This window comes from Alosa sapidissima, chromosome 3, assembly GCF_018492685.1.
Source record: "Alosa sapidissima isolate fAloSap1 chromosome 3, fAloSap1.pri, whole genome shotgun sequence".
Taxonomy (NCBI): domain Eukaryota; kingdom Metazoa; phylum Chordata; class Actinopteri; order Clupeiformes; family Clupeidae; genus Alosa; species Alosa sapidissima.
The window spans coordinates 8,094,309-8,120,092 of NC_055959.1; the positions used below are offsets into that span (position 1 = coordinate 8,094,309).

The 25,784-nt window shown below is 41.3% G+C and overlaps 3 protein-coding genes across 6 annotated transcripts in view; 2 read left to right on the forward strand and 1 right to left on the reverse strand.

Moving 5' to 3' along the window:
• ciita (class II, major histocompatibility complex, transactivator) overlaps positions 1-14,616 on the forward strand; it is a 35,662-nt gene extending 21,046 nt beyond the window's left edge. For all 3 annotated transcript variants that reach the window (XM_042087252.1, XM_042087251.1, XM_042087253.1), the window contains exons 7-24: positions 583-660; positions 975-1,031; positions 2,306-2,386; positions 2,511-2,657; positions 2,941-3,006; positions 3,096-3,146; positions 3,303-3,416; positions 4,253-4,360; positions 4,509-4,580; positions 4,914-6,621; positions 6,856-7,035; positions 7,196-7,258; positions 7,390-7,470; positions 7,692-7,775; positions 7,958-8,041; positions 8,311-8,394; positions 8,479-8,562; positions 14,364-14,616. In XM_042087252.1, coding sequence (XP_041943186.1) covers positions 583-660; positions 975-1,031; positions 2,306-2,386; positions 2,511-2,657; positions 2,941-3,006; positions 3,096-3,146; positions 3,303-3,416; positions 4,253-4,360; positions 4,509-4,580; positions 4,914-6,621; positions 6,856-7,035; positions 7,196-7,258; positions 7,390-7,470; positions 7,692-7,775; positions 7,958-8,041; positions 8,311-8,394; positions 8,479-8,562; positions 14,364-14,445 — 3,224 coding nt within the window. In that variant the 3' untranslated portion in view covers positions 14,446-14,616. The remainder of the gene's footprint in view (positions 1-582; positions 661-974; positions 1,032-2,305; positions 2,387-2,510; positions 2,658-2,940; positions 3,007-3,095; positions 3,147-3,302; positions 3,417-4,252; positions 4,361-4,508; positions 4,581-4,913; positions 6,622-6,855; positions 7,036-7,195; positions 7,259-7,389; positions 7,471-7,691; positions 7,776-7,957; positions 8,042-8,310; positions 8,395-8,478; positions 8,563-14,363) is intronic.
• Positions 14,261-17,583, reverse strand: dexi (Dexi homolog (mouse)). 2 transcript variants are annotated; one of them, XM_042087255.1, is made up of 3 exons: positions 16,424-17,583; positions 16,114-16,306; positions 14,261-15,482 (listed from the first exon to the last, which is right to left on the reverse strand). In XM_042087255.1, exon 1 carries the CDS (start codon positions 16,838-16,840, stop codon positions 16,571-16,573), a length of 270 nt encoding a protein of 89 aa, XP_041943189.1. In that variant the 5' UTR covers positions 16,841-17,583; the 3' UTR covers positions 14,261-15,482; positions 16,114-16,306; positions 16,424-16,570. The 2 variants fall into 2 exon arrangements, with proteins under 2 accessions (XP_041943189.1, XP_041943188.1); XM_042087254.1 differs by having other exon boundaries at positions 14,261-16,306.
• Positions 17,584-17,793: 210 nt separating this feature from the next.
• Positions 17,794-25,784, forward strand: part of clec16a (C-type lectin domain containing 16A) — a 77,460-nt gene continuing 69,469 nt past the window's right edge. Inside the window, 7 exon segments of the mRNA XM_042087256.1 lie at positions 17,794-18,022; positions 18,790-18,918; positions 19,096-19,229; positions 19,329-19,477; positions 21,060-21,165; positions 22,304-22,309; positions 24,455-24,578. Coding sequence (XP_041943190.1) covers positions 17,952-18,022; positions 18,790-18,918; positions 19,096-19,229; positions 19,329-19,477; positions 21,060-21,165; positions 22,304-22,309; positions 24,455-24,578 — 719 coding nt within the window. The 5' untranslated portion in view covers positions 17,794-17,951.

A 25,784-nucleotide genomic window follows, 5' to 3' on the forward strand; every position in this document is an offset into this window, starting at 1 on the left:
CCGGTCGGGTGCGTCAAGTATGTGGAACGTTTAAGTGTCTTCACCTTTAACTAGTGTTGCACTGTTGCACACCCCCTCTTCGGAGGACAACTTTATTTTTAATTAAGTAATATATTTTTCAGATGCAAATACAATTTGTCCAACCTCAACCATTTATGTGACCCTGGAATCATATAGCACCACGTGAAGTGAAACATCAAACACATGAAACGCAATAAGGTAACAGATAGACAAGTGAGACGGACAGACAAACAGATAGACAGACAGACAGACAGACAGACACGCAGACAGACAGTGGGACAGGACACTAACATGAGAGCTGTAGCCAGAGTGTCTTAGTTTGTGGAGAGACAGCAGATGCGAGGAAAATCTAGGGCGCTCACCCTTATGACGTTAGGTGCACCTGTGCGACCCAGGAAAAAATGTAGCCACATTTGCGGCCAAATTGATCACACTCTAGAGCCCTGTCAGATTGTTGTTACACTGGAATTTCCTTTTAAGTACTCATTTGACTAACTCTGCACTGAATGATAGCTGAGCATGCACACTGACTAATCTGCGCTACCTCTGTTCCCGCTGCAGTGCATGTGACATGTCCATTTACTGCATTACCGGTCACCAAAGACTCTGATCAGGCCCCGGACACGCAGAAGACTGCAGGTATTTCAAAAGCCCTATATGCAAGAATGCAATGCACAGAATGCATGCTCCTTTGAGTGTGAATGCAGGGTGTGGGAATCAGGACTTTCCTTGTTTCTTACTGTCGCTTTTAACGCTATTGCATTGTAATTGTCCCTAGCTAGGGCTATGGAAATTGTGAAATGGTGTTAGATATGTGATAGTCACATAGACAATAATGGTGGATTTCATGCAAATTTGAGAAGACTAGTTGGAGAAACTGGAGAAATGCAACTTTCTAGAAATATCCTTAAAAAAGATGTTTTGAAATGCTGTATGTTTTTTCATCTTTGAAGGCAACAGATCACTGCACAAAAGGTCAAGATGTCGTAAATCCCAATCCAAAGAACCAGGTAATGTAGTAGTGCTCTTCAAGATATGCCAGTGGTATTACATTACATGCAATACAATTGAATACAGTGTCTTATTGGTCGCATTACTCCTAGTTTAGAGCATTTACTCTTGGGCGAAGTTAAAAACACATTAAAAATCACCACAGGAATTCAGGGGAAAAAAGTCAGTACACCTTTCATTACTTTAAATCTAAAGAGATTTAAATCTTTATTTTTTTTTTATTAGTTTGTATTTGATTATAAACTCAGTCTACCTTGGCTTGGAGGATGCCAGTATTGCACAAATTTGTGGAGATGTGTTCTGAGAGATTTGTTTTTCGTCCCATGCCCCACAGTTGAATTCAAATCAGGCAATATACTTGGCCAGGCCATAGTTTTCACTTTAGAAAGTGATTTTGGCAGTATGCCTTGGAATCGATATCATTCTGGAATATTCCTCTTCCGTCAAGCTTCTGAAGACTGGAGGTCCTCTTGTCAGCCAATATTTTGGTATATCTAGGCATTCATGGTGCCATCTATAAATATTATCTTCCCAAAACATTGTTATATCGCGCAGCTTTATATAATCATGCTATCACCTCCACGCATCACTGTCAGGATTCTCAAGTCCTGGTCAGGTGCACGGCAAACATGGTAGATCACATCTGAGCAAATGTATCATGTTATGTGCTCCCATCCATAATAGTGGAGCAATGCCAACTATAATATTTACCATTTTAAAAATCATTCACATGAAAATCATCTACATAGTCTGAATTGACTCAAGGTTTTTGAAAGTGTCTGCTCAAACATAGCTCTTATGTAATCAAAAATGAGTCATTGTCTAACAGTCGTAGATCTGTTCTGATTGTGTGGGGGCATCGACAGGTGAAGCCATGAGGCAAACACAGGCAGATTTATACACCCCATAGGTTCAAAAACTGTTCAATTTCCAGTGTTCAGACCATCAAACTAATTTGAACTCATAAATGTTCTCAATTCTGTTTACAGTGATCGCATGCTTTCTAACTTGTGAGATAGCGATCAAGGTGTACTCACTTTAGTTGCCCTTAAGTTTATACTCTGAAGCCTATTTTACCAATAAAGTCTTTTCAAAGTATTTATTTTTGAGGCTTTGTATGAGGAAATGCTCTATATGTCAATGCAGTTGTTTTGAAGTGATACAATTTTGAATCATATGATATTCAAATGATATTCACTAATAATGATATCCACTGTAAAAACACTGCTATATCAGTAGCTGTGGTGCTGATGGATTTGGTCTGACCTTTCAGATGGTGCCTTCCCATCAAAAAGGCCCAAGAGAACCAAACCCACACAAAAGGTCAAAGAAATCCCATCAGATAATTTGGGAGGTGAGACTGAGATTTAAACTATGATCACACCTTTACCAACACTTGACAATGTGGTTAATGATGAGCTGTGGTGTTAAAACAAGATATAAAACACATATTACATATGACCCTCTTGTCAATGTAGATACTCCTGGGAACTTTCAGTCAGTCAGACGAGTGGTCACCTTGTCCAGCCCTCAACAGTTTGTTCCGATCAGTCCGACTGCAGCCATAGTTCCCTTCGCCAACATTGCTAACTTTAACACGGCCACTCTGCTTCCCTCTACTGGCGGTAAGTGTCAAAAGCGTCCCTTTTCCTTTTGCATTCTTTGGAATGAGGATGTCGTACATGTAAACATCCACAGGGGAGTAATTTCTCAAAATAGATAGAACTAGGAGGAAACAAAAGAAACAGTATGCACATAGGAGTCATTTCTCAAAGCCTTTCAATAGAAATAGGAAGAAGGAAACAAAAGAAAATGGACACTTGTGGAGACCAAAAGTTGAATAAATGGTTGATATCCTTTCTGTAATACCTAGCCATCTCATAAGTCATCTCATCTCATCATCTCCAGGTGCTCCAACATTTCAGATCATCCAGACCCATTCACTAAGCCCTACCAGCCCCACTTACATTTTGGGTGAGTGTGGAAATAGTACTGATATTCTGTTGCTGAACCACCCATCACCATACACGTCACCTGACCCAGCACATCTCTTACTCCCACAGTACCCACAACCCCGCAAAAGCAGATGCACCAGATTGTTCCCCTCTCACCCAGTAAGAACATTTTTGTTCCCCTCCAATTTGTGACATAAAATCAACAACCGAATAGCAACTGTGCTGCTGGTCTTTCCAAACTTGAGGACACAAATAGAAAACTCGAAAGGTAGAATGTTTGTACTGTACATCTGAACTGTGTCTGTGTCCTTTCAGTAAGTGGTACGGTGGCCCCAGAGCTCCTGTTGGTCAGCCCAGGGGGCTCGTTATCAGACAGCGTTAACAGAAGCACACCTCCAGAGCCCATTACACTATCATCTCCCACTAGAGGTGAAAATTCTAACTTTAGTGTCTGTGACATTTCATGCTGTTTCATTGCATCCAGGTGAAATGTTGACAATATGTTCATTATTGTGTGCTAATGGAGTGACAATTCAGCTTTTCCATTGTATTTCTCTGTGAGTGTGTAAATGCAAATAGTCTCTAGCTCATGTGACAAGCAGGTTTTAGTTTGACACTGGTTAGCAAAAACACTGACTGGCTGTCTTGTGATTTGCAAAAATGTACAGTCATGGACAAAAGTATCGGCACCTCTTTAGAAGTATTGGGTTTCAATAGCTCAACACAACTGATACTCTAGACCTATTTTGCTTCCTCTGGCACTGATAATCAGCTGCATATAAAGGGGTACAGTAGGTAGAGATATAAAAATATTTGGAAATCCTTGGAGAAAACATCATACTGTCCATTGAAATCAATAGAAGAAATGTACTGTGAGGACACCTGAATCTATTGTCCATTAGAAATGGACTGATATTTCTCAGGAATGCTACCACAGCTGACGTCTGACTACACATAACCTTAGCACTGGATTTTAACACTTTTTGTGACGGGTGCCAAGACTTTTGACCGTGTCAGTTTAACAGTATTCACTTCCTGCAGCATTTTGGTGATATTTTGTGTTGAATTTGGGGAAAGCAATTGTTGTTTCAGTTGTGTTGAGCTGTTGAAATGGTCCTGGTTTGTTTGTTTTCTCAAAAAAAGTCAAAAAGTGTGTATTTTGCTTAAAAAACATTTCTAAAGGGGTGCCAGTACTTTTGTCAGTGACTGTAGTGACAGGCAGAAATGTGGATTGTGTTTCATTTAAACTGTCTGCCTCCATTTAGCCATTGGTTCATTGGCTACCCCTGAGCGAGGGGTGGCCAGTCCTGGAAGTTCATCATCAGACAGAACCACACCTGGAGAAACTGTCACCATCTCCTCTCCTACTACAGGTGAACCCCTAGCTTTATATTGACCAACATGCTAGTGTTACAGCAATTAAAGTCTGTAAATAATATTGGCAGCGGCAAAGCTTTTCAGAGATCAAAGCGTGATAAAGTTTATAATTTAATACTAGCTCTATTGGACTCATTCTTACAGAAACTAACCCTCGTGAATCAGCTGATGTTGTTGCCGCAAATCCCCAACTTGAGCATGTGGAAGAGGAACCCTGTAAGCCTTTTACCTGTTTTACCTTTCCATGTGTATTCATATTCAGTAGAGCTAACATTGAAATTGACTGTTAAGCCCTTATTAGAATGAGGGGCAAAGTGCAAAATCGTCAGTCTCTACAGCTAATTTAATCAAGGCAAAGTCAATCGGCTAATTTAACAAACCTTTAGCACAAACATTGATGAGTCAATACTCAATTCTCCCACATGCCACACGATAGCTATAACTCATGGAATAGAATTGATTTTGATTTTTGCTTTGCTTTGCACTTTGCCCACCATTTAGATTAGGACTCTTTGTGTAATTGTATGTTATGTATGCCGTATGTTTTAGGTTATGTTGGGAGGTACTTGCAGCATGTGAAGTCATGCATGAGAGAGTCCTGTGGTGAGTTGGAGAAGGACAGGAGCATGGAGTCCCACTACGTCAACGTCCATCTACTCCAGAGGAAGGTGCTGGTCAAGTCTGGGAAGCACGCCAACAAGTGTCTGGAGAAAGAGATGGTCATCCTCAGCGATGCGGAGCGGAAGAAGGCTACGCTGACCAGGAAACAGGTGTTTGCCGACGGCCAGCTGAGGCAGAAGCAGGTGATCGCCCTCCTGGGCAAGCCCGGAGCGGGCAAGAGCGCGTTCATTAAGCGGCTCTGCCTCGACTGGGCCAAGGGCGAACTGCTGCGCTTTCGCTACGTCTTCTCGCTCAACTGCAAGACCTTGAACCTGAAGCGGTCCAACTACAGTCTGAAGAGGCTGCTCTTTGACCTCCCCACCTCTCTGCAGTGCGAGGACCCCGAGGCCGTGTTCAAACACATGATCTCCGCTCCCAAAGAGGTTCTCATTATTTTCGACAGCTTCGAGGACTTCAAGGACCACGAGGGGCTCCTGCACTCCCCTGCCACATGCACGGAGGCAGGCGGCTACAGCATCAAGCAGCTGTTTTCAGGCCTCTTCCTGAAACACCTGCTGAAAGGATGCACGCTCCTGATTGCTGCCAGACCATGTGGCGGCCTAATGCCCCTGCTGCGCAAAGTGGACAGCATTTTGGAGCTCTGTGGCTTCTCTCCCGTGGAGATTGACCTGTATACCTCACTCTATTTCATGGACGATGCACCGCATGGTGCCAGAGCCCTGACCAAAATGAAGCTCCAAAAGTACATTTATAGCCTGTGCTCCAATCCCCTGCTGTGCCGGTACACGTGCTTCCTACTTGACCATTTGGACAACAACAAGCGCTTCGCCTTGCCCTCAACTCTCACAGGCCTGGCGCTGAGAGTGCTCTCCCTGTGCCTTAAACAGACCTCCCAAGCGCAGGGCAAGGAGACCCCAGACATTTCCCAGCTGTGTGCGCTAGCATGGGAGTCACTCAGTGCGCACAGCACTCTTGTGGCGAATGAGCAGCTAGAATCCACAGAACTTAGGGACTATGGGCTTGCCAGCGAAATGCTCACCTCTCACACTGTGGGCAATGCAGACGGAGCGGGTGAGATGACCGGTCACTCTTTCTCTCATGCCCTCATCCAAAACCTCCTGGCCTCCCTGCACCTGGTCCTGTCGGAGAGCGTGAGTGACAAGGCACTGGTCAATCAGACCATGAGTACCAGCCGGAGGAGGAGGCTGCAGTGTGAGTGGCTGGGCATGATGCAGCAGTTCACCGCGGGCCTCCTGTTCCAGAAAAGCAAGCTCCCCGAGTGTGGCATCGCACACTCCACCACCACCTCTGGCAGACGTGCCAAGAAAAAGGCAGTGGAGGCCCACTTGGACTCCCTCAAGTCCGGGGAGATGGCTCCAGCAAGGCTCCTGGAGCTATGCCACTGCGTGTACGAAACGGGCAGCAAGAAGCTCGCGAAGCAGCTGGTGAAGAACCTCCCCGACACGGTGAGTCTCTGCGGAGCTCAGCTGACCCCACCGGACGTCTATGTGCTTTGGTATCTCCTGCGGGACACCAAGGCCCTGAAAAGGCAGTTCTGCATCGATCTGCAGGACACAGGCATCACTCTCAGTGGTCTGAAAGAGCTTGTTGGACTGAACTGCATCACATCCTACAGGTAAGGCCTGAGAATAAGGACCATATATAAGGCCGTTATTAGTTATAAATAACAATAAAACAGCAATATCCTTTTAGGATTACTGAACAATGTTGCTTATATATAAAGATATACACAAGTTCTTTTTTCAGTTCAGTATCTTAATACACAGCAAAAAATAAAATTAGTAAGAATGTACGTATCCCTGTATGATGTGACAATACTGTATATGACAATACTATCCTTTGATGGCAGGGCACCCTTGGCGGATACCATTGCCATGTGGGAAGAGATACAGCAGAGTGGGGAGTTGGATCTACTGAGGGGAGCCATGAACAAGCTCACCCTTCACCCCTTCAAGGCAACACAGGAAGATCACATCTGCAATCTGACAGTGCTCATTCGTATCCACCGTGAGAGGAATTTGCTCTGCAGGTGCCCAATAAAGATACAAGAGCACTTTAACACTTTTCAACCACTTCCTTAGTTCAGCCAGGGCAACAACACTGTGGGCTTGATATCCTGTCGCTGAGTAATATTTTAATATTTGCTAACAGCAGTTGTCGCTGTCTCTGGTTACTTTCATTTCTTTCAGAGATTCTGCATTACTGGAACATGATATACCAGCTATTAGACAACTCGAGGAGCTTGATTTTGAGTAAGTGGGATGTAGTTGGTTTTAAAGAGGAAAGAGCCTTTTGAAAACAAAATACAGAACAAGTCTCATTAGTACTACAGCTTCCTTCACTGCTAATTTACCCCTTGTTTATGTGACCTTGACTTTTCCAGGTTGGGTCCCAATATTGGCCCTGTGATCTTCCCAAAGCTCGCTCAGATCTTACCCACTCTGGGAAGCCTGGTGCATTTAGAGTGAGTTGTTTTTAATGACAGCCTACTCGTACACTGTAGGCATTGTATCAATCGCCACATGTGCTTTTTATGAGATTATACTGCCCTACTGTATGTTTTTTGGCAAAACACTCCTAGTTTGATTACATGGGAGGATATAAACCTCACAGCATGGCTGTGTAAAACTCTCCTACATGATAGTACCATTGGTTATTATTTATAGATATCTCCTGTTGTTTTAGTCTTGAGAAAAACAAGATCGGTGATTCGGGAGCTGAGCTGCTTGCTGATGTGTTGAATTCTTTATTGTCACTGAAAAAGCTGAAGTAAGCCCATTTTGACTTAATTGCTTTTGAAAGATCACAAAAATGTTACATAACTAGCATCTCATTGCCCTCAATGAAATCATTTTAGATTGCATGCTTCACATGTGATATTAATGTGTAATTTTTCTTCTCGTTGGTGGATTACAGTATGTGAAGTAATGGCATTTGTTATCCTCTATTAGTCTGTCTCAGAACTTAATTGGAGATAAGGGACTGGAGAAACTTGCGCCAGCTCTTGCTGCCATGCCTTCCCTTCAAGGTCTCAGGTATAGCCGACTTTTGACTCTTTGAAAGTGAAGATTTCAGTCATATACACAGCAGATATGCAAACTATTTGGCAACTCGATGAAAGTTCTGCTGAAATATTGCCCTTGATTGCTCTCTAGCAGGGCACTTGGCAAACTGCAGCCTTTGCCAAAAGTGATTATATCAGACTATGCTTTATTGTTTTACAATCTCTGGCAAAATCTGGTGACTATAAATGTTTACTGTTCAGTTAATATAAAAGCCTATCTCTCATTCTCTTTGTTAATAGCTTGTACAATAACCTGATTGCTGAAAGTGGCGCAGAGAGACTTGCTTTGGTCCTTCCAGAGATGCGGGCCCTGATAGACCTTGAGTAAGTATACGCTGTTGTACAGTTGAGATTATGTCATATGGTCAGATATCTCCAGGAATTAACGTCTGTTGTGTTGATATCCAGTGTTGGCTTCAACAACTTCACTGATGTTGGAGCGCAGAAGCTGAGCGACAGCCTGAAATATTGCCCTTGGATGAAGTCTCTTGGGTATGACATTTAATTCTCATCAAAGCCTTTTGCACAGTATGACGCCATGTTGCATTCCACATGTACTTTACTGCACAGGTTTAGCCTGGTTAGCAGCAGACCTTATCTCGGTTTAAATTGAGATTGGGTCTAGACAAGATTCATTCACCTCCCATTTCCAAGGCGTGTCACCAACAGACGCCAGTCAAAATGCCTCTGGACACAATCGGATAGACCTAAAATCAATCAGAGCAATGAAGGAGATGACATGTACAGAGCAACAGAAAAAAACATCTCAACAAACAAAACATCTCAATTTTTTCAAAACTGCTGTCATGATGTTAAGGCCGCCTCAACGGCTGTGATTGGTGCCCGAGTCTTAGTAACATTGGAAATGGGAGAGAATGGTGTCTTTGCCAGACGGACCTGCAGAGGTTATTCTATAGGCATCAGTGGTTAGTGGCCATGTTTAGTCATGGCTTTCATAATGTGTTCTGGGTGATCGGATCACTATTGAACAGCGCTAACAGCAGTGTAAACAACTACCGAGATACACTGTGATACAATCACTCAAACCATTTGCCAAGTCGGTTTGAAATGCTTTTTACCACATATATACTTGTAAAAGACATAAGAAAAATCTGCACACTCCAGTCTGTGCAGTCTGTCTTCTTGCCGGCCGAAAGCTTGCGCAGATTCTAAGTAAAAACCTTTTTTTGCACAGACTGGAGTGTGCAGATTTTTCTTAAATCTTTTAGAAGTTACCTACCAATCCTGCACCTCGACAGATAAGTGGTGATCTTTGACTTTATTACCACATATATACTGAAAAAAAATACACCACACAACACATTTGTTTTCACTCCAGCCCATTCAAAGTAAAATATGTAAGACTTCTCCTATGCACACAAAAGGTTTATTTTTCGCTAACATGGTTTTTACAATCATATTTTTCAAAACAATCTGTATTAGGGAGCGCTTCACCTGCACATTCAGTTCACAGACACAGCCGCTCTGGTGGATATGCCTGCCAGCTATGGAATCAAAACAACACCATAAAGATTGTGTGCCCATGAAAAGATATTCACATTACATGTGTAATAGAGTTTTGTCTTCGAGGATATGATTTGCACAAGTGAACCGTTTTGTAGCTGTGGAATTAATTTGTCTGTGTGCAAAAAAATGCGTACCTGCAGAAATATTTTGTGCACTTGTGAAAAACATTTGTCCACTATATATACAGTCTACGTCCTGTGTCACATCTCTCGGCCAGGGTCAGGCACAGAGCAAACGAACTTAGGTCTTAAATCTAACAAGTTATGCCTTTTACAATAAACTTTTTGATGGAAAAGTGGTGTTTAATTTCCATAATCTTTGTTTAGTGAACGATAAACAAACTCAAAGATCGTAATTCTTGATTTCTTATTATTGTTTCTTCTTGCTTATAAACTGACGGTTTTATGTGTTCACTAAACAAAGATTATGGAAATTAAAGACCGTGCCAAAATCCGCTGATTGGCTCTTCAGAAACGAAGACAAAACACTGCCAAAATTTGTGTCTGTAAAAAAGTTTTGTAGCTTCGTAGATCCAGTTTGCACACGAAAGATAGATGTCGTACTTCTCCCATGCCTGTAGCTATAAAGCTGTTCCACACACATTTAAACTAAATCCCTGTGGACAAATGTCCACGAGTACACAAAATATTTCTGCAGGTACGCATTGTTTTGCACACAGACAAATTAATTCCACAGCTACAAAACGGCTCTACACTTGTGCGAATCATATCCTCGAAGACAATGTCAATGTGAATATCTTTTCACCCGCACACAATCTTTATGGCGTTGTTTTGATACCATAGCCAGCACGATTCCTTAAAACTTCCTCAAAAAAAGCTTTTAAGAGATTTGTGAACAAAATTTCAGAGAAAATATAGCTGCAAGCAGCAATGTGGGGGCCTAGCAGTGCGCTATAGCAGGAATGGCGTTGCCATGGCATGAGCAAGCACTCACAGCAAGTTTGATGGCAATTGGATAAATAATGGCTCAGAAATAAGCTCATTTACTTTGTTACAGCGCCCCTAGAGGCCAAATTACACCAATGTCCTTGTGCGTTCTCACAATCAGCTACCATGTCCCTGGACTTCATACACCAAAGAGTTGCTGAGATGTGAGCTCACTTTCTTTATTACAGCACCCCTAGAGGCCAAATGAGACCACTTTCCTTGCATGTCCTCACAATCAGCCAGTGGCGTCATGCCCATTGAAATTAAGGGGGCACGTGCCCCCTCGGATTTTTCCTCCCTGATATTTTTTTTTCCATAACTTTGTTCCTATTATGCTCCATAATAAGCCAGAGCCTGTAACGACTCAAATGTATCTTTCTGGATGTGTAATAAATCGTAGGCTACCAAAATAGTTGAAGACCGATCAGCAGCCCTTTTCCTAATAGCCAACTCACACACGCACATTGAGCTCGCAATGTTTTGCGTGTGTTGAACTGTTACAGTTAACTTTAGGCTACAGTTTGAACAGTTGAACTGTTACAGTTACAGTTTTTGGTTACAATCAATGGTGTTGAAGTGGTAAGTAGGCTAAGCAATGAAAAAAATAGTAGAATTATTTGTGGTTGACCTGGACATTTTGACTTGGTGCGTTGTGTCAGTGTAGCGTAGGCTACTCTTGTACTCTTGTCTACAAATGAGGTACCTATTGCTTGCCATAATGGTAATGAGAAATATATTAGGCCTAGTAAAATATTCAAATATTTAGTGTTAACCTTAGGCTACTCAGCACTGAAACCTGTCAAACTTCTTTCAAAGTCCTTCATCACATGAATTAAGATTAAAATATTTTAATTTCTGAGCATCACAAAGTCAGACCTCAGACCCCCCCCCCCCCCCCCAGAAAAAAAATCCTGATTGTGCCCCCCAAGAATTTTGGCTTGCATGACGCCCCTGCAATCAGCTACTTTGTCCCTGTATTAAGTTTGGACTTCATACATCAAAGCGTTGCTGAGATACAAGCTCACTTCCTGTATTGCAGCGCCCCCTATAGAGGCCAAATGATGCCAATTTCCTATTGCGTCATCACAATCAGATACCAAGTCCCTGTACCAAGTTTGGACTTCATACATCAAAGCGTTGCTAAGATACAAGCTTACTTCCTTTATTGCAGCGCCCCCTGTAGAAGCCAAATGATGCCAATTTCCTAGTGCATTCCCACAATCAGGTACCAAGTCTCTATACCAAGTTTGGACTTCGTACATCAAAGCGTTGCTGAGATACGAGTTCACTTCATCTATTGCTGCGCCCCCTAAAGAGGCCAAATGATGCCAATTTCATAGTGCGTCCTCACAATCATGTACCAAGTCCTTATACCAAGTTTGAAGTTTGTACATCAAAGGATTGCTGAGATATGAGCTCACTTCCTGTTTGGCGGCTTCATCGGCATATTTGATTGGCTGTCACGGGCAAACAAAAATGAAATTGAAAAATCTGACAAGTATCGTTTGTGCGGCTCGGGCAGAAGATCATCTCCGCCAAGTTCCGTGAAAATCGGATGAAATTTGTGACCGCTGAAACTTTTCGTAGAGTTTGGACTGAATCCAATATGGCGGAAAGTGACGTAATAGGGGTCATTGAACTTAGGTCGGTCTAGGGATTCCAACAGTGCCTGATACGTGACCCTGCAAGGTGAAACCAGTCGTCTTGCACACAGTGCTATTTTGAGAAAATCCACGATAAACAAACATACGGGTTAAAATATCGAATTTCACGTTTTCGCATAATTCAACAGTATACAGTCTACACTTTCATATTGTGAACAAATTTCACGGATAAACATACGTTTTGACTGTTAAACCCTGACTTTATTTAGGTGAAGATTAAACACATTAGCAGTCATTCCATTTGTCCATGCTGCTATAAGGTTTTACGGTACAGCTAAAATGTACCCATTAGGCTACTCGTTACTCAATGTGTAAGCTCTCTATCGTTTTTGGCAGATGTAACCGAATATGACTGTGAAAGACTTGCCTTTCAGGGCATGAACGGTCAAAAACACGAACCTTTAGAAATATCCGGGCGTCATTTTACGGACCAGGAGAAGTATTCCATTGACGTAGCACATTTTAAAAGTGGGCCTATAGCCTACACAATCTGTGTACACAGAACCAGACGGGCTCTGACAGAACTTCTTCTCCCCTTACTTCCCCCGAAATACATTAATTATATTCTATAGTGACACCTTATGACCGTCCCAGGTATTAACTAGGGGGCAGAAAGACACTCACTCGGTTGATAAAACTGGACATAGTCAGTCATCCGCTTCAAAGTCACGCTACCGTAAGGCTAATAATAGCGGTGTCCTCACACTATCGCACGTCACAATTTACTTAAAAAGGTGATTTTCTCCTCTTCTGGCGTATCGTGACAGGACAACCATACCATGCCAACTTTGGATGTGGTTATCTTAGCGATACTTTTTGCAATACCCTCGATATACATATCGTTGGAAAGCTTAGTCAATGACCATGTGAGCACATTAACTTAATTTTGTAAATTTTACCAAAACGGTTTCGCCTTGCAGGGTCACATATGTGAAAATTGGACGCACCGTTCAAAGTTCTTCAAATGTAAAGCACTTTGAGCTGCATTCTGTGTATGAAAGGTGCTATACAAATAAAGCTTATTATTATTATTATTATTATCCAGGTTTGACCCATTGGTGGCGCTAGAGTATTAGGCATAGAGTTCTGTAAATTGGTGAAAGTGATCATGGGATGGTCCTGAATCAGTGCAACGAATTTCATACGTTTAGACCCAGCCGTTCAATTTTCGGCCAAAATGTGACCCGTTGGTGGCGCTAGACGGCTGCATTTAGAGGTTCGTAAATGAGTGCGAGTGGTCAGTGGAGTGTCCCGAAACTTTCTGCCAAAAATCTGCACTTTTTAGCCAGGCGTTCTATGGGCTGCCATAGACTCCAATGGCTGAAGTATAATAATAATAGGAAAAGCTAGTAACTCAATGGGAGCCTTCGCAGCTTCGCTGCTAGGCCCCCAATAAGCATTTTGTGTATATACAAGAAATTTCACATCTTCTTCTTACATTTTAACCTTTTGAATTTATGTTCAGTATACTTTGTCGTGTAAATGCTAATGCATAGTTAGTAATGACATAAAAAGTAAAAAGTGAAGTAAAGTAAAATATGAACACAAGTGGTCAGCTGTGTGCCTTGGAGATTAGACACAGGTGTAGAGGGCAATGTTGTGTTGTGTGCCCATTAGCAAAGTCCTTTTAGGCAAGTCCCTTCACTTGGCGGCCATATTGCAACGCTTTTTGGGCACTTATCGGGCATCTATTTCGGCAGAAATGCGCGCGCGCAAGGTTTCACGACACCAAGCTTGCTCCAGGGGCGAGAGCACATGATTGGCACGATGTCTTCACAACACACCACATGATTGGCTTAATGTATTCACATGCCAACGTTTGGCCACGGAAGGGGTGGGATATGTGTAGACAACGCCATGGCGTTACAAACTAACCCCATGCATTTCTATGGAGGATTTTTTGAGTGCTGTGTCTCCTCATTAGAAAGTCTCTGCCATTAGTGATCTACGCATTAGGAATAGACGCATTTTAAAACCAAGTGTAAACAGGGTCAACATTAACATTGCAAGGAAATATGGTATTTCTCAACATACACACACACACACATGAAATATGTCCCACACTGCTCAAATGATGATTTATTGCTTAACTGCATTGGATGATATTTTGTTGCACATTGTTGCAAAAATAAACAGCACTATTTTTCTTTCAAAGGATGTGGAACCATTACATACCATATGGTATACTCCAGCATCTGCATCAACAGGACAAGAGGATAAGGATTCAGCATTCCTAGATGATAATGAGAGGAAAGAAGTCCCTCCACGCTGCTAACCCACCATGCACACTACAGTGCTTAAACCCGACGTCTGTAACAGACGTGCTCTGTCTGCACTAAGCCTTTTAAGGTCTCTTTTTTTACACACTCTTCTACGACTTTTTATAATAAAACAATTATTACATCTGTTTTCTGCAGTCAGTCTTATTCTCATATCAGTATGATTTCTTTCTGGTAATAGTAACACTAGGCTACATGGTGGCTGCACGTTAATGAAGCACCCCCGTGCTGGTCAGTTCAGTTGCTGGAAATTAATTATACTGGAGAAAGCAGTTCACATAATCCTCTGTGCAAAAATTGACATTTCTGTTGATAAAGCAGAACACTGTCCATATGACATTTTCTGATATCTTCTTAATATTTTAGAGTAGCGGTCATCAGCAACCATATTAGGCCAATAGCATGGGGGGGAATGAATATTTCTACTGCTGAGATATTATACAAATGGGATGAGTAATGTTAGAATCATTTTTTACTTATTTTTTTGTACAAGTACAAAATGGAGCAAACTGTAGCTACATTCTCCCTCATTTTTTTTAACTGTCTGATAAATGAATGTGTTCCCAAACCTATGACAATTTCCAAGTCCATATTATGCCTCTATGGTGCAGAGCTGTAAAACACATACCAGCTATGCCGACAGGTCATTCCTTCTTGTACATACCAGCAAAGTACAGTACTTGCACAGAGCATTACAGGTACAGCTCCTTAACATGGTACGGCAATCACACACTCATAGAACAACAGTAGACTTCTTCATACTATGATCATGAAGACATGGTATCTAAAATAACCATAATAAAAATTCTAAAATAAATGCATCTTCCTCTCAATTCCTGCCATGTTTGTTATACATTTGTGTGCAACAGATGAAAAAGCTAAATATAGCACTTTTGGGTGCTCATCAATTCCATTTTACTCGAAACATAACTAAACAAAAACCTTTGAAGCAATTCAGAAGTGAGACATCTGCACACTTACTGTCTTGTGAAAATCTAGATCAGAGAAGAAAAGAAACACAAAAAGTAGGACTATTCAGGAACAAACGATGCATGCATTGATTGTCATAATCATACACTACCCTTTCAAAATATCAGCCTAACTGACCACATAATAATAATAATAATAATAATTATAATAAATATATATGTTAAATATGATGTATTAAATCATCCTGTAGAAAAAGGTGCAGTATCATTCTGAGGGAGTCAAAAAAGGAAAACTTTGAACATGTGATAAACATGTTTGTTTCCTTCTCATAAAAACATAAACAAAATCTTTTTTTTTTTTACTTGCCTACGTTTAGGACCAAAGGGCATCAACAGAGGCCCAGTTTCTGGTTGGGTAATTTGTTACTGGCAGTTAATCACTTATTGTTCAAATGTTGTCCATCTATTGTGCCTTAGTAACAGAACTGTACACATGTTTTAAAATATGTGAATGATGACAGTATAACACCCCTACTCCAGATACCTTATCATCCTTAGTGTTTATTGCTTTTTTTAGCTAAACATGCAGGTTAGAAATGGCAGGTAGAGATTTGTATCTGAAATGCAACTGCAGGATTGAGTGCTGAGATGCAAACAGAGATGGGCTTAATCTTGCGCAAGGAGGTCAAGCCTCTACCTTCTTCTTGGAGTGCTGGAAACAAGAGGCAGGTCAAGATTTTCTGTGACCTGTGCTCGGAGGAGGAGGGCTGTATTGGTGTCTCTGCATACATATTTTGGTCCAGTCATGTTCAGACAGCACATTTTCCACCCATGGGGAGACTGACCTTCATCTGGATCAAGGGGTCCAACAGTTCTTGAACCAGGATATACTGCCCAAGACAAACACAACACCATACTAAGTACACAGCATCCAGCAAGGACAACAACTTAAATGTATGAACAAAGAGGGGTCGGGATGTTTTCCTACTAAGACGCAGTCAACTCACGTGTTTAATGAAGAGGGCCTTTTTGCATGAAAAGGTTCTGGCGTTTTCAATGGCACTGCACACGCATCAAAAAAGGTGTGCCATAACGTCCAGCACTCTCTACTGAAGCAGAGCATCATTGGCGAGTTTGTATACCTTATAACACGCTCACTCAAGGTACCCTTCGAAAACATCCAGCTCTGTATCCGTGTCATAGGGAACAGACCCCGGGTCAGATAGCACGCCCAAATCCACCAGTGCCTGGTCCATGTCCTCTGGCAGAAATACTATCCCGACATTAAGGACTATGTACTCCATTAGAAAGGCATAGTACAAGATCAAAACGTTAACAAAAAACAGGCCCAGATAAAACATATAGGGAAGCTCGTTAATCAGCGATTCAACTGAATCTAGCTGAGAATAACTTGAGTATGTCATAGAATCCCGAGCGCAAAAATGTGGCAATGTCTAGTGATTGAGCAAGGCAGTCTTGGAAACTCAACATTAATAAGGCCTTTTGTCAGAGCAAAGTCTTTTCTGTAGTCTTATGTGGCAAATGACGGTGGTGACGCCGAGTTCATTTCGGGTATGCATGGCTGCAGTGAGTCACCGAACCCGCTAATGTTTAGTTTGCTAGCTAGCCTGCCTCAACAGCATATCTGTCAAAACTTGCCAGTGTGTCTCTTAAAAATACCAGAAGCTAAAATAAATGTTACAAAATAATACTTTGTAAGCAGACCACATGTGCTGCATTAATCAAACGCAATGCATGCATGCATAATTCCAACGTTACATGTGAAGGCTGTCATGACAGAACCTGCGGAATTTGCACCACGCTCAGTAGCAAGCAGGCTAGCTAACTAGCTGGGAATTTAGAAACATTTGCTAAACGCACAAAATCGTCTCGTAGCAGGACAACACCAACTGTTCTTAGTATCGATCCACAACTACGGTATTCCAAACCAGGTTGATCCGGCGTGACGAGAGAAAAACATCATGAAGGAAGACAAAAATAGCTAAAAACTTTCTCAGTCCCCTTCAACAATACTGCGTTTAATGAGTGGTAGTCGTAGTCCCGCCCTAAAAAATGCTCCGACTTTGTGTGAGCATTGCAATGTTATTGTGTGTTATTATTGGTTGGTTATGCTGTCAGTCTTAAAAATACCCACCGCCCCGGTTTCCTTTGCGGCTGTCCTCAGGTCAGTCTAGTAATTCTCATAGCACGCAAATTATATAATCACATACAACAACATAAATATGAATTCAAACATATTACTGGAATTTCAGTCCATGACATTTTGTGCAATGTCAACAGGACGCGTTGCCTCCAGAGTAAAAACTACAAATCCCAACGTTCTTAATACGCAATCATTACTTCCGAATGTCAAGAGGGCAGAGCAGGGAACCAGAGGCAGAGCTAGGAGACAGTGTTGCAATATTACAAGACAGCTTGTTTCCCACTAGACATCAATGTTGGTATTCGTTGCCATGGACTGATCAACCCCATCAAGCTGAGTGAAAGGGTGCAACAATCTTTACGCGTGCAAAGATGTTCGGTCGATCCAGGAGTTGGGTTGGACAGGGGAAGGCCAAAAACATCCATTCACTTGACCATTTGAAGTAAGTGCTAGCCTGCTAACGGTAGGCTTGTCAACTCATTAGCCACGGTAGGATATCAAATGCTCAAATGCTATCAAATGCTAGCCAACGGCAAGGTACTCCTTTATTAAGATATTAACATTATCTTGACAATTACTGAACACACTTTAATTTGTTTGCTAGATTGGGCATTAGCAAGGTGATAACGATCTATCTAACTGTAAACGTGTGTTACTAACGTTATGTGAAATGCGGGGCGAAGCTGACATAGCTCGCTAACGCTAGCCTCGTATGCGGTTGTTGTGCTAGCAAGAATTCACAGTCACTCACCAGCTTCCTACAAACTTATTGGTGAAAAGGTATGCTGTATATTCTATTGCCATCGTGCTTGTCTTCGGTTACTGTCGCTGATGCATCGAAACTGATCTTTGTCATCTTTGTCATCTTTGTCGCGAAACAGATGAGTTTCGTTGATATTTGCTGTGCACTTCCTTCTCCTCAATTTTTGTCTGCACAACATTGCATGTTTTGCATAACATTAATTCCACTAGGCAAGTTTGTCAACAGTACCTGGCATGAGAAAATAAAGAAGATGTAAACAGCACGACACCTAACTGTAATGTGTCAGATATATAAAATGTATGTATAAAAAAGGTCAGATGACACCTGTCAAAGTGTGAAACAGTTACCTTAAGCAAGCGACTGAGAACCCTGAGCAATGCTGACAACTTACACTGTAACCCAGAATGGTATGCAGACTACTCAAATTAATTCCTCTCTCCCACTAGGTACATGTACCATGTCCTTACAAAGAACACAACAGTGACGGATCACAACAGAAATCTTTTAGTAGAAACCATTCGCTCCATCACAGAGATCCTTATTTGGGGTGATCAAAATGACAGCTCAGTGTTTGAGTAAGTCATATTTCTCCACTTGCATATATTTGGCAACATATTGCATATTGATAAATAAGCTCTTAGAGTCCTGATGACTGTAGGCTATCATTTTTTTCATTCATTATCAATAATATGTTTAGCCTTGTCATATTACTGATGCCGTTATATAGCCTAAACTTTTGTTTGCTCTTTCAGTTTCTTTTTGGAGAAGAATATGTTTGCCTTCTTTCTCAACATCTTGCGTCAGAAGTCTGGACGATATGTCTGTGTGCAACTTCTACAGACACTCAACATACTTTTTGAAAACATAAGTCACGAGACATCCCTTTGTGAGTACTCACACTCAACACGTCACAATACAAGCAGACTGAAGAAATGTACCCTTACACTGTTCATGCCACTCATATTTGGCATCATTCTCTCCCCAGATTACTTGCTCTCCAATAACCATGTCAATTCAATAATTGTCCACAAGTTTGACTTCTCTGATGAGGAGATCATGGCCTATTACATCTCCTTCTTGAAGACTTTGTCCCTGAAGCTAAACAATCACACAGTGCATTTTTTCTACAATGAGGTAAGATGCTCGAGACCTTTGAGCCATCAGGAGACCAGTGGACATTTGCCCTTAGATCCCCGGAATGTTTTGCTATACCTGAGTTACCCAAGCTTTTGAACACACTTTTGTTATGGACACACCATATATGTGTTATGTGACATGCTCTGAGGATGTAGGCTTCGGTGTGATGCTAATCACCATCCTTGACAGACAAATATGCTACACCGTCCTGCTTCTGACAGGCTACATAAGTGCAGAGACAGTGACCAGCGCACACATCATTTCAGAAAGTCAAACGCTCACACAGTTACTATCTTCCAAATGACCCTTCAGTGCCTAACACCAACACTAGCCCCTTAGGTGGTTGTTTGGCCCTTTGTTGAGTTGTTCGTTATGTTAACCATTGCCATGGCTCCTGTGTATAGGGGGGAGTTATTGGTGTACTGTAAATGGATGTGCTTGGAACGATGTGTCTTTGTCCTGCGGCACCGCCAGTTAGCATTGGTGGGTGTCCGGAATAAAGACAGCCTCGGTCGAAGGATGTGCTCTCATGAGAGACCTGTTGCTGCAGACGGCCAGTCATGTAAATCAGCTACGTCTGTAGATTATAAGTGGCCAGTGGTTGTTGGCACATCTCAGAGTTTCTTTTGTACAAAACACTAGTATTGCTAGGTGATGACTCGGTTGGTTGTTCACATCGCCTGAAATTGCCTGAAATAGTAGTTATAGTCATAATAGTAGATAATGTAGTAGATAGTAGATAGATAATGTAATAATAGTAGATAATTCTCATGTTGATAGGTTTGACGTGCAATAGTGTCAAGACTGTGTACAGCAGTCACATCTATTTAAGCCATGAATTCCAACTTGTTTTTAACATGTGTAATTCATGGGTCATCAAGTCAAGTCAAGTTTATTTATATAGCGCATTTCATACACAGAGGTCATTGAATGTGCTTTACATAAACAAAACCAAATAATAATAACAAATAAAAGCATAGAAGGCAATATAGTCAAAGAATAGTTCAAAAAGTGAAGATCATAATAAAAAGAAAACATAAAACATACAAGGTAAAATCATTTAAAAATAGAGAATGATTAAAAAGACAAAATAAAAGACACAAGGTAGAATAATTTTCAAGACAGGCTCAGAAATTATAATCTCATCATCATACTGATGCCATGTCTATGATTTTTAAAAAATAGAAATGTAGACCTTAATAGTAGTAAAGTAGTCACTAATAAAGACCCGAAGTACTAGTAGTTGTGTTAAGATGTTTTATTGTAGTATAATATGGAGTAGTAAATGTAGTAGTAGTTGAATAGGCCCAGTAATAGTAGAGGCAAGTAGTGCTGTCAAATGCATAGGCCTAAAGCGAAAACAAAAGCAATTGAATTTAAAATATTTAATTGACAAAATAGCCTATAGTAGAATAGTGACTAAGTGAGAAGAAGGAGTGTGGCAGAGTAGTTGTTGCCATTGCAGTAGTATGCTGCATGTCCCTGCTGAGAGGCTGTTCCCTGCGGCCCCTCGTCTCTCTGAGCAGCTCATCCTGACTGCTGTGTTGACATCCACACTCTCTGTCTCCCATGCTTCCAGCACACTAATGATTTTGCCCTGTACACGGAGGCCATTAAGTTTTTCAACCACCCAGAGAGCATGGTCAGGATCGCAGTCCGTACTATCACTCTCAATGTGTACAAAGGTGAGTACACGAGCCGGTCCCCTCTCCTCCTTCACTACTCTTCCTCTTCCTTCCCCTCCTCTTCTTCCTCCTGCTGCTCCACTGTCAGCTATCTCTCTGTGGTGCCTGCAATGCATGGGCATGGCAACTCGGCTGCTCTGTGATCGGCAGGAAGGACTGGCTGGCACACACACACACACACACACACACACACACACACACACACACACACACACACACACACACACACACACACACACACACAAAGCACACAAAGCACACAAAGCACACACTGGCCAGCTGACATGCTTAACCTGCCTAGCTCTCTGAAAGGCACACAAGGGAAGGTGTAGCTCTTTTGCGTCTGCAGTCTCACTTCCTACTCGACTCAACGTCAGAGATGCATATAGACCTTGCTTTTTTTCACTGATCTGCCACCTGTTGTTCTGACTGCTTTATCTTGTTCTCTCACTAAGCCTGTTCACAGCCTCTCTCAATATAAATCTCTGAGTGCTTCTCTTTTTGCCAGTAGTTAGCTTGTCAGTTTACTTTTGTCTCTGTCTAATATCTCATATGCAAAGTCCTAACAGCTACCTGAATACCTAGCTCATAATTAGCATTTGATAGAATACATTTGTCATACCATATACCATATTTGCCATTGTAAATACAGCCATACAGTACAACTGTGTTATGTCCATGGGGATGTGTGATATCTTAAATAGACTAAAAAGACACCTATGGTAGAATGATGCTAGACTGACACGTTGGGATTTTATTTTTATTTTTTATAGTGGTGGTTTAGTTGGGTATTGCATGTATAGCTTTACCTATAGTAATAGTAGGTTTGCCACTAGTCTCTACTTCCTGACTGTTTTGAGTAAAGCTTCTGATTTATTTATTTATTTATTTATTTATTTATTTATTTATTTATTGAGGGGATGGGAGGGTCTGTCCTTTCAGGTTCAACTCGGGTCAGGGGTGTGGGCATGCTTCCTGTTTTTTGGGTGTACGGCCTTTGGTGTGTGTGATGTGCTCTTGTTGTCCTCTGTAGTTGCAGTCGTCCAGGCTCTCCATTAGTTCAGTCCATTAACTCCTATTAACTCCATCTCTGTTCTTCCTCCTCCTTCTATGGTGACTCCTGTGTGCCTTATTCCAGTGTCATGTAAGTTGGTCCAAATCAATTCAGAACTTTCGTCACTTCCTTTATTCTTTTTTCTTTTTTTTGTCATTTAAAAGTTGTTTTCAGTCTCTGAAAATAACCCTGTTATCTTCCTGTGTCAAATCCTCCTGCACGGTACTCTTGCCTTCCCTCCGTATGGTAATGTTAATTGCATCCGTAATCCGACTGCGTAATCGCACTTGTTAATCTCTTGATGAAGGAGTGATGAAAAACTGAAACACACGTCCTGCAGTGAACTTTTAAGGTCTTCGTGACCTAATCAGACTGAGTCTCTCTCACTCTAACCATGAATGACGCCGGTAGACTCCGCTAGGTGTGGATGTTGTCCACAAACATACTGGAGATTCTGGTTCACAGTAGCACTGAAGAGCCCTCCCTACCACCCCACTAAGCCTTCTCCCACTCTTGAGTCCATTATGGAGATTGACTAACTGTAGTTATTAACATTAAGAGGCAGAGAAACTAATGCTTTAATAGAATGGCAACTAGCAGTGGGGCCTTGGGAAGTTGTGTTAGCTGTGGAAGCTGTATGGCTGGTTTATTCAGAAACTGGAGTGGTTTCACAGATGCAGACACTTTCCTCTTTTTAATCCTTTTTTTGTTAGAAAGGGAAACTGCTGTGGGAAACTAGCTACTTGTACGTCAGGTTTAAGTTAAGTGCTCGGGTATTTTTTATTTTTTGTAATGACCAAAGCATTTCTTTAGAATTTAGAATTCACTTAAGAATTCTTTATCATCACAAGTTCTTTATCATCACAGTTTTGTCATGCATGTGTGACTTTTCTTGGAATCCGTGCCCTTCCTCAGAATTTGACAGCGGCCCGGAAATGATTAATTAAGATCCCCTGAAGATAAACTAGCATTTAACTCATGTTCAATCTCCCTGTGTGTGTGTGTGTCTGTGAACCCAGTCCTAAGTTAAGATAGGAGAAGTGTAAGAGAGGATATGTTTCTGTAATACCAAATTGAGAAAAATCCTATCTTAATTTAGGAATCCTATCTTATCTCAGGTTAAGATATCCTAAGTAGGCGATCTAGCATCGACGTTCAGCTTTTATGTCTGTTACCTAGCAACAGATGAAACTTGTTGTTAGATCACGTCACTTCACAACTGACAGCTAGCAGCTCATAATAATAATATAAATATAATAATATATGTGGAGTTCAATACTTGAAACTTGATGTAATGTCGCGCTAATCCACCAATGGCTTTTGTCACCTCTGTTAAAGGAGAATTCCGGTGTGATATTGACCTAAAGTGTGTTGAAACATGATACCGAGTGTCAACGTATGTCTAGCTCATCTCGGTTTGTCCCCTGCATTCAGAAATCTGGCACTAGTTATCGGCCTAGCCATGCAAATAAATCACTGTTTTAGGCCATTTACGAGTCTCAAAGTAGCTCCATACTTCATTGGTAGACTTCCGAGGGCCTTGACATTTAAAACGAGACATTGTGAACTTTGAAAAAGCACTGGTAGTTTATTTACAAGACGATTTATACAGACAGTAGCCTACCTGCGCTACATGTAACAAAAGAGCTGCCATCTCGCTTATTTGTAACAGTAATTTGACAGTTAGGAGAGCTGATGGGTCATCCTAAAGTTAGGACGGTTTATTTAGGATTTTGGTAACTTAGGATATTTCTGTAATACACATTTCCTATCTGGAGTTAAGATAAGAACACTGACTTTAGGATCGGCGTTCTGTAATGACCTTTTTCCTAAATCCGATCCTAACCCTTGTTACCGTAGTTACCAAACAGATAAGATAGGATTTTCGAGTTGGGAAGTTTCTGTAATACGGTCCCAGCTCTTTATTTGATCTGTTCTTTGACAGCTTTAAGAAGTGAGAAACCATTACTGTTGATCTTCTACAGTTTGAACAGCTTCCTTTGGCTGCCAGGGGATTAACCCTTAAATTATTCACCCCCCAAAAACTCTGCATAACCTATAATGGCTTCCCAATGAATGCTCAATGCCCTCACTGACTCAGACCAATGTCTCAAGAATCAGTACTAGTCTTCTTTACCTTTTTGTATTTCCTGGGTTATTGTCTCTCCGTCTCAGTTGTTTATGTCCAAGTCGAAAGAAAGCATGTGTGACTTTGGTTAACTCTCCCCCTTGTAGTGGACAACCAGCACATGCTTCATTATATTCGAGACAAGACCGCCGTGCCGTACTTCTCGAACCTAGTGTGGTTCATTGGGAGTCACGTCATCGAGTTGGACAAGTGTGTACAGACAGATGAAGAGTAAGACCTAACATGCTTTCAGTCTCTTCTCCACATTTTTTCTGCTCCGTAATGCCTGCTCTTGGAAAGCACTTTATGACTCTAGCTTGTGTTGCACCAACAAGGATGGAATTAATCTTGGTTTAGGCCTAGTCAAGGATTTGTAGATCAAGGTTTAAATTTAATTCGAGCTATGTTGCACCACTTAATTTTAAGCATGGTTTAACAAGTCCACTATTAAAACCTTATGATTAAAACCTTGACCAGTGGGTTACACCAACAAGGATTAAGTTTTGACCTGCACCAAACTTTAAAACTAGTTTAAAGATGATCAGGTCACTGCCATGTTTAATTGCATACATGATTTTTTTTAATTTAATCTTATTACATATTCCTCATCAACAAAAACGATTGATACGGTCTCTTATTTTCCTTTGTGGACCTCGATTTTCTTCAATCCATCTAATATATGCAGCCATTTCAGAAATTTAAACCACATTCAGCAGCATGTTTAAAATGATTCTCTAACTGAAATTTAAATCCGACTTAAAAGCAGTTGAGCGACAGGATTAAAATTAATCCAAGTTTATGTGAACATTTAAACTAAGATTAAAAGGATTGTTTAAATGTGAAGCTGATTATTTTTAAACTACTGTAAGTTTAAAGTTTGGTGCAACTGGATTAATTAATGGATAAACCTTGATTTATTTATTTTTTTGCTTTTATTCAGATAGTGAAGTATGACAGGGAGTAAGTGGGAGAGAGAGATGGGGTGGGATCAGGAAATTACCACAGGTTGGCTTTGAACCTACTGTAGGTCCCTGTGGTGACTTTGGCACGTACTGTATATGGTATGGGATCAGTTGGCTTCGAACATGGGTCCCTTGTGGTTACTTTGGCACGTATATGGTATGGGCGCTGTAGCCTGTTGCAAATCAAGGTTAAAACTTAATCCTTGTTGGTGCAACCCACCCTATGACTGTGAAAAGTGCTATGTAAATACATCTTATTTACTTATCTTATTTACTTACTTACTTTTTGGCAGTGATTTGAAGCAGTGTGGTGGCTACCTTATTTTCCTCTCAGATTGCAATTCTTTTTGTCCAGTAGGAGGCAGCATTGTATGAGAAATGCTCAGTCTTTTTCAGTATTGGGTTTCGGAAATAGTGGTGCAGTACTCCTCAGCACCACATGCTGATGCTGTTGTTCAAGGCATATTATGCAGTC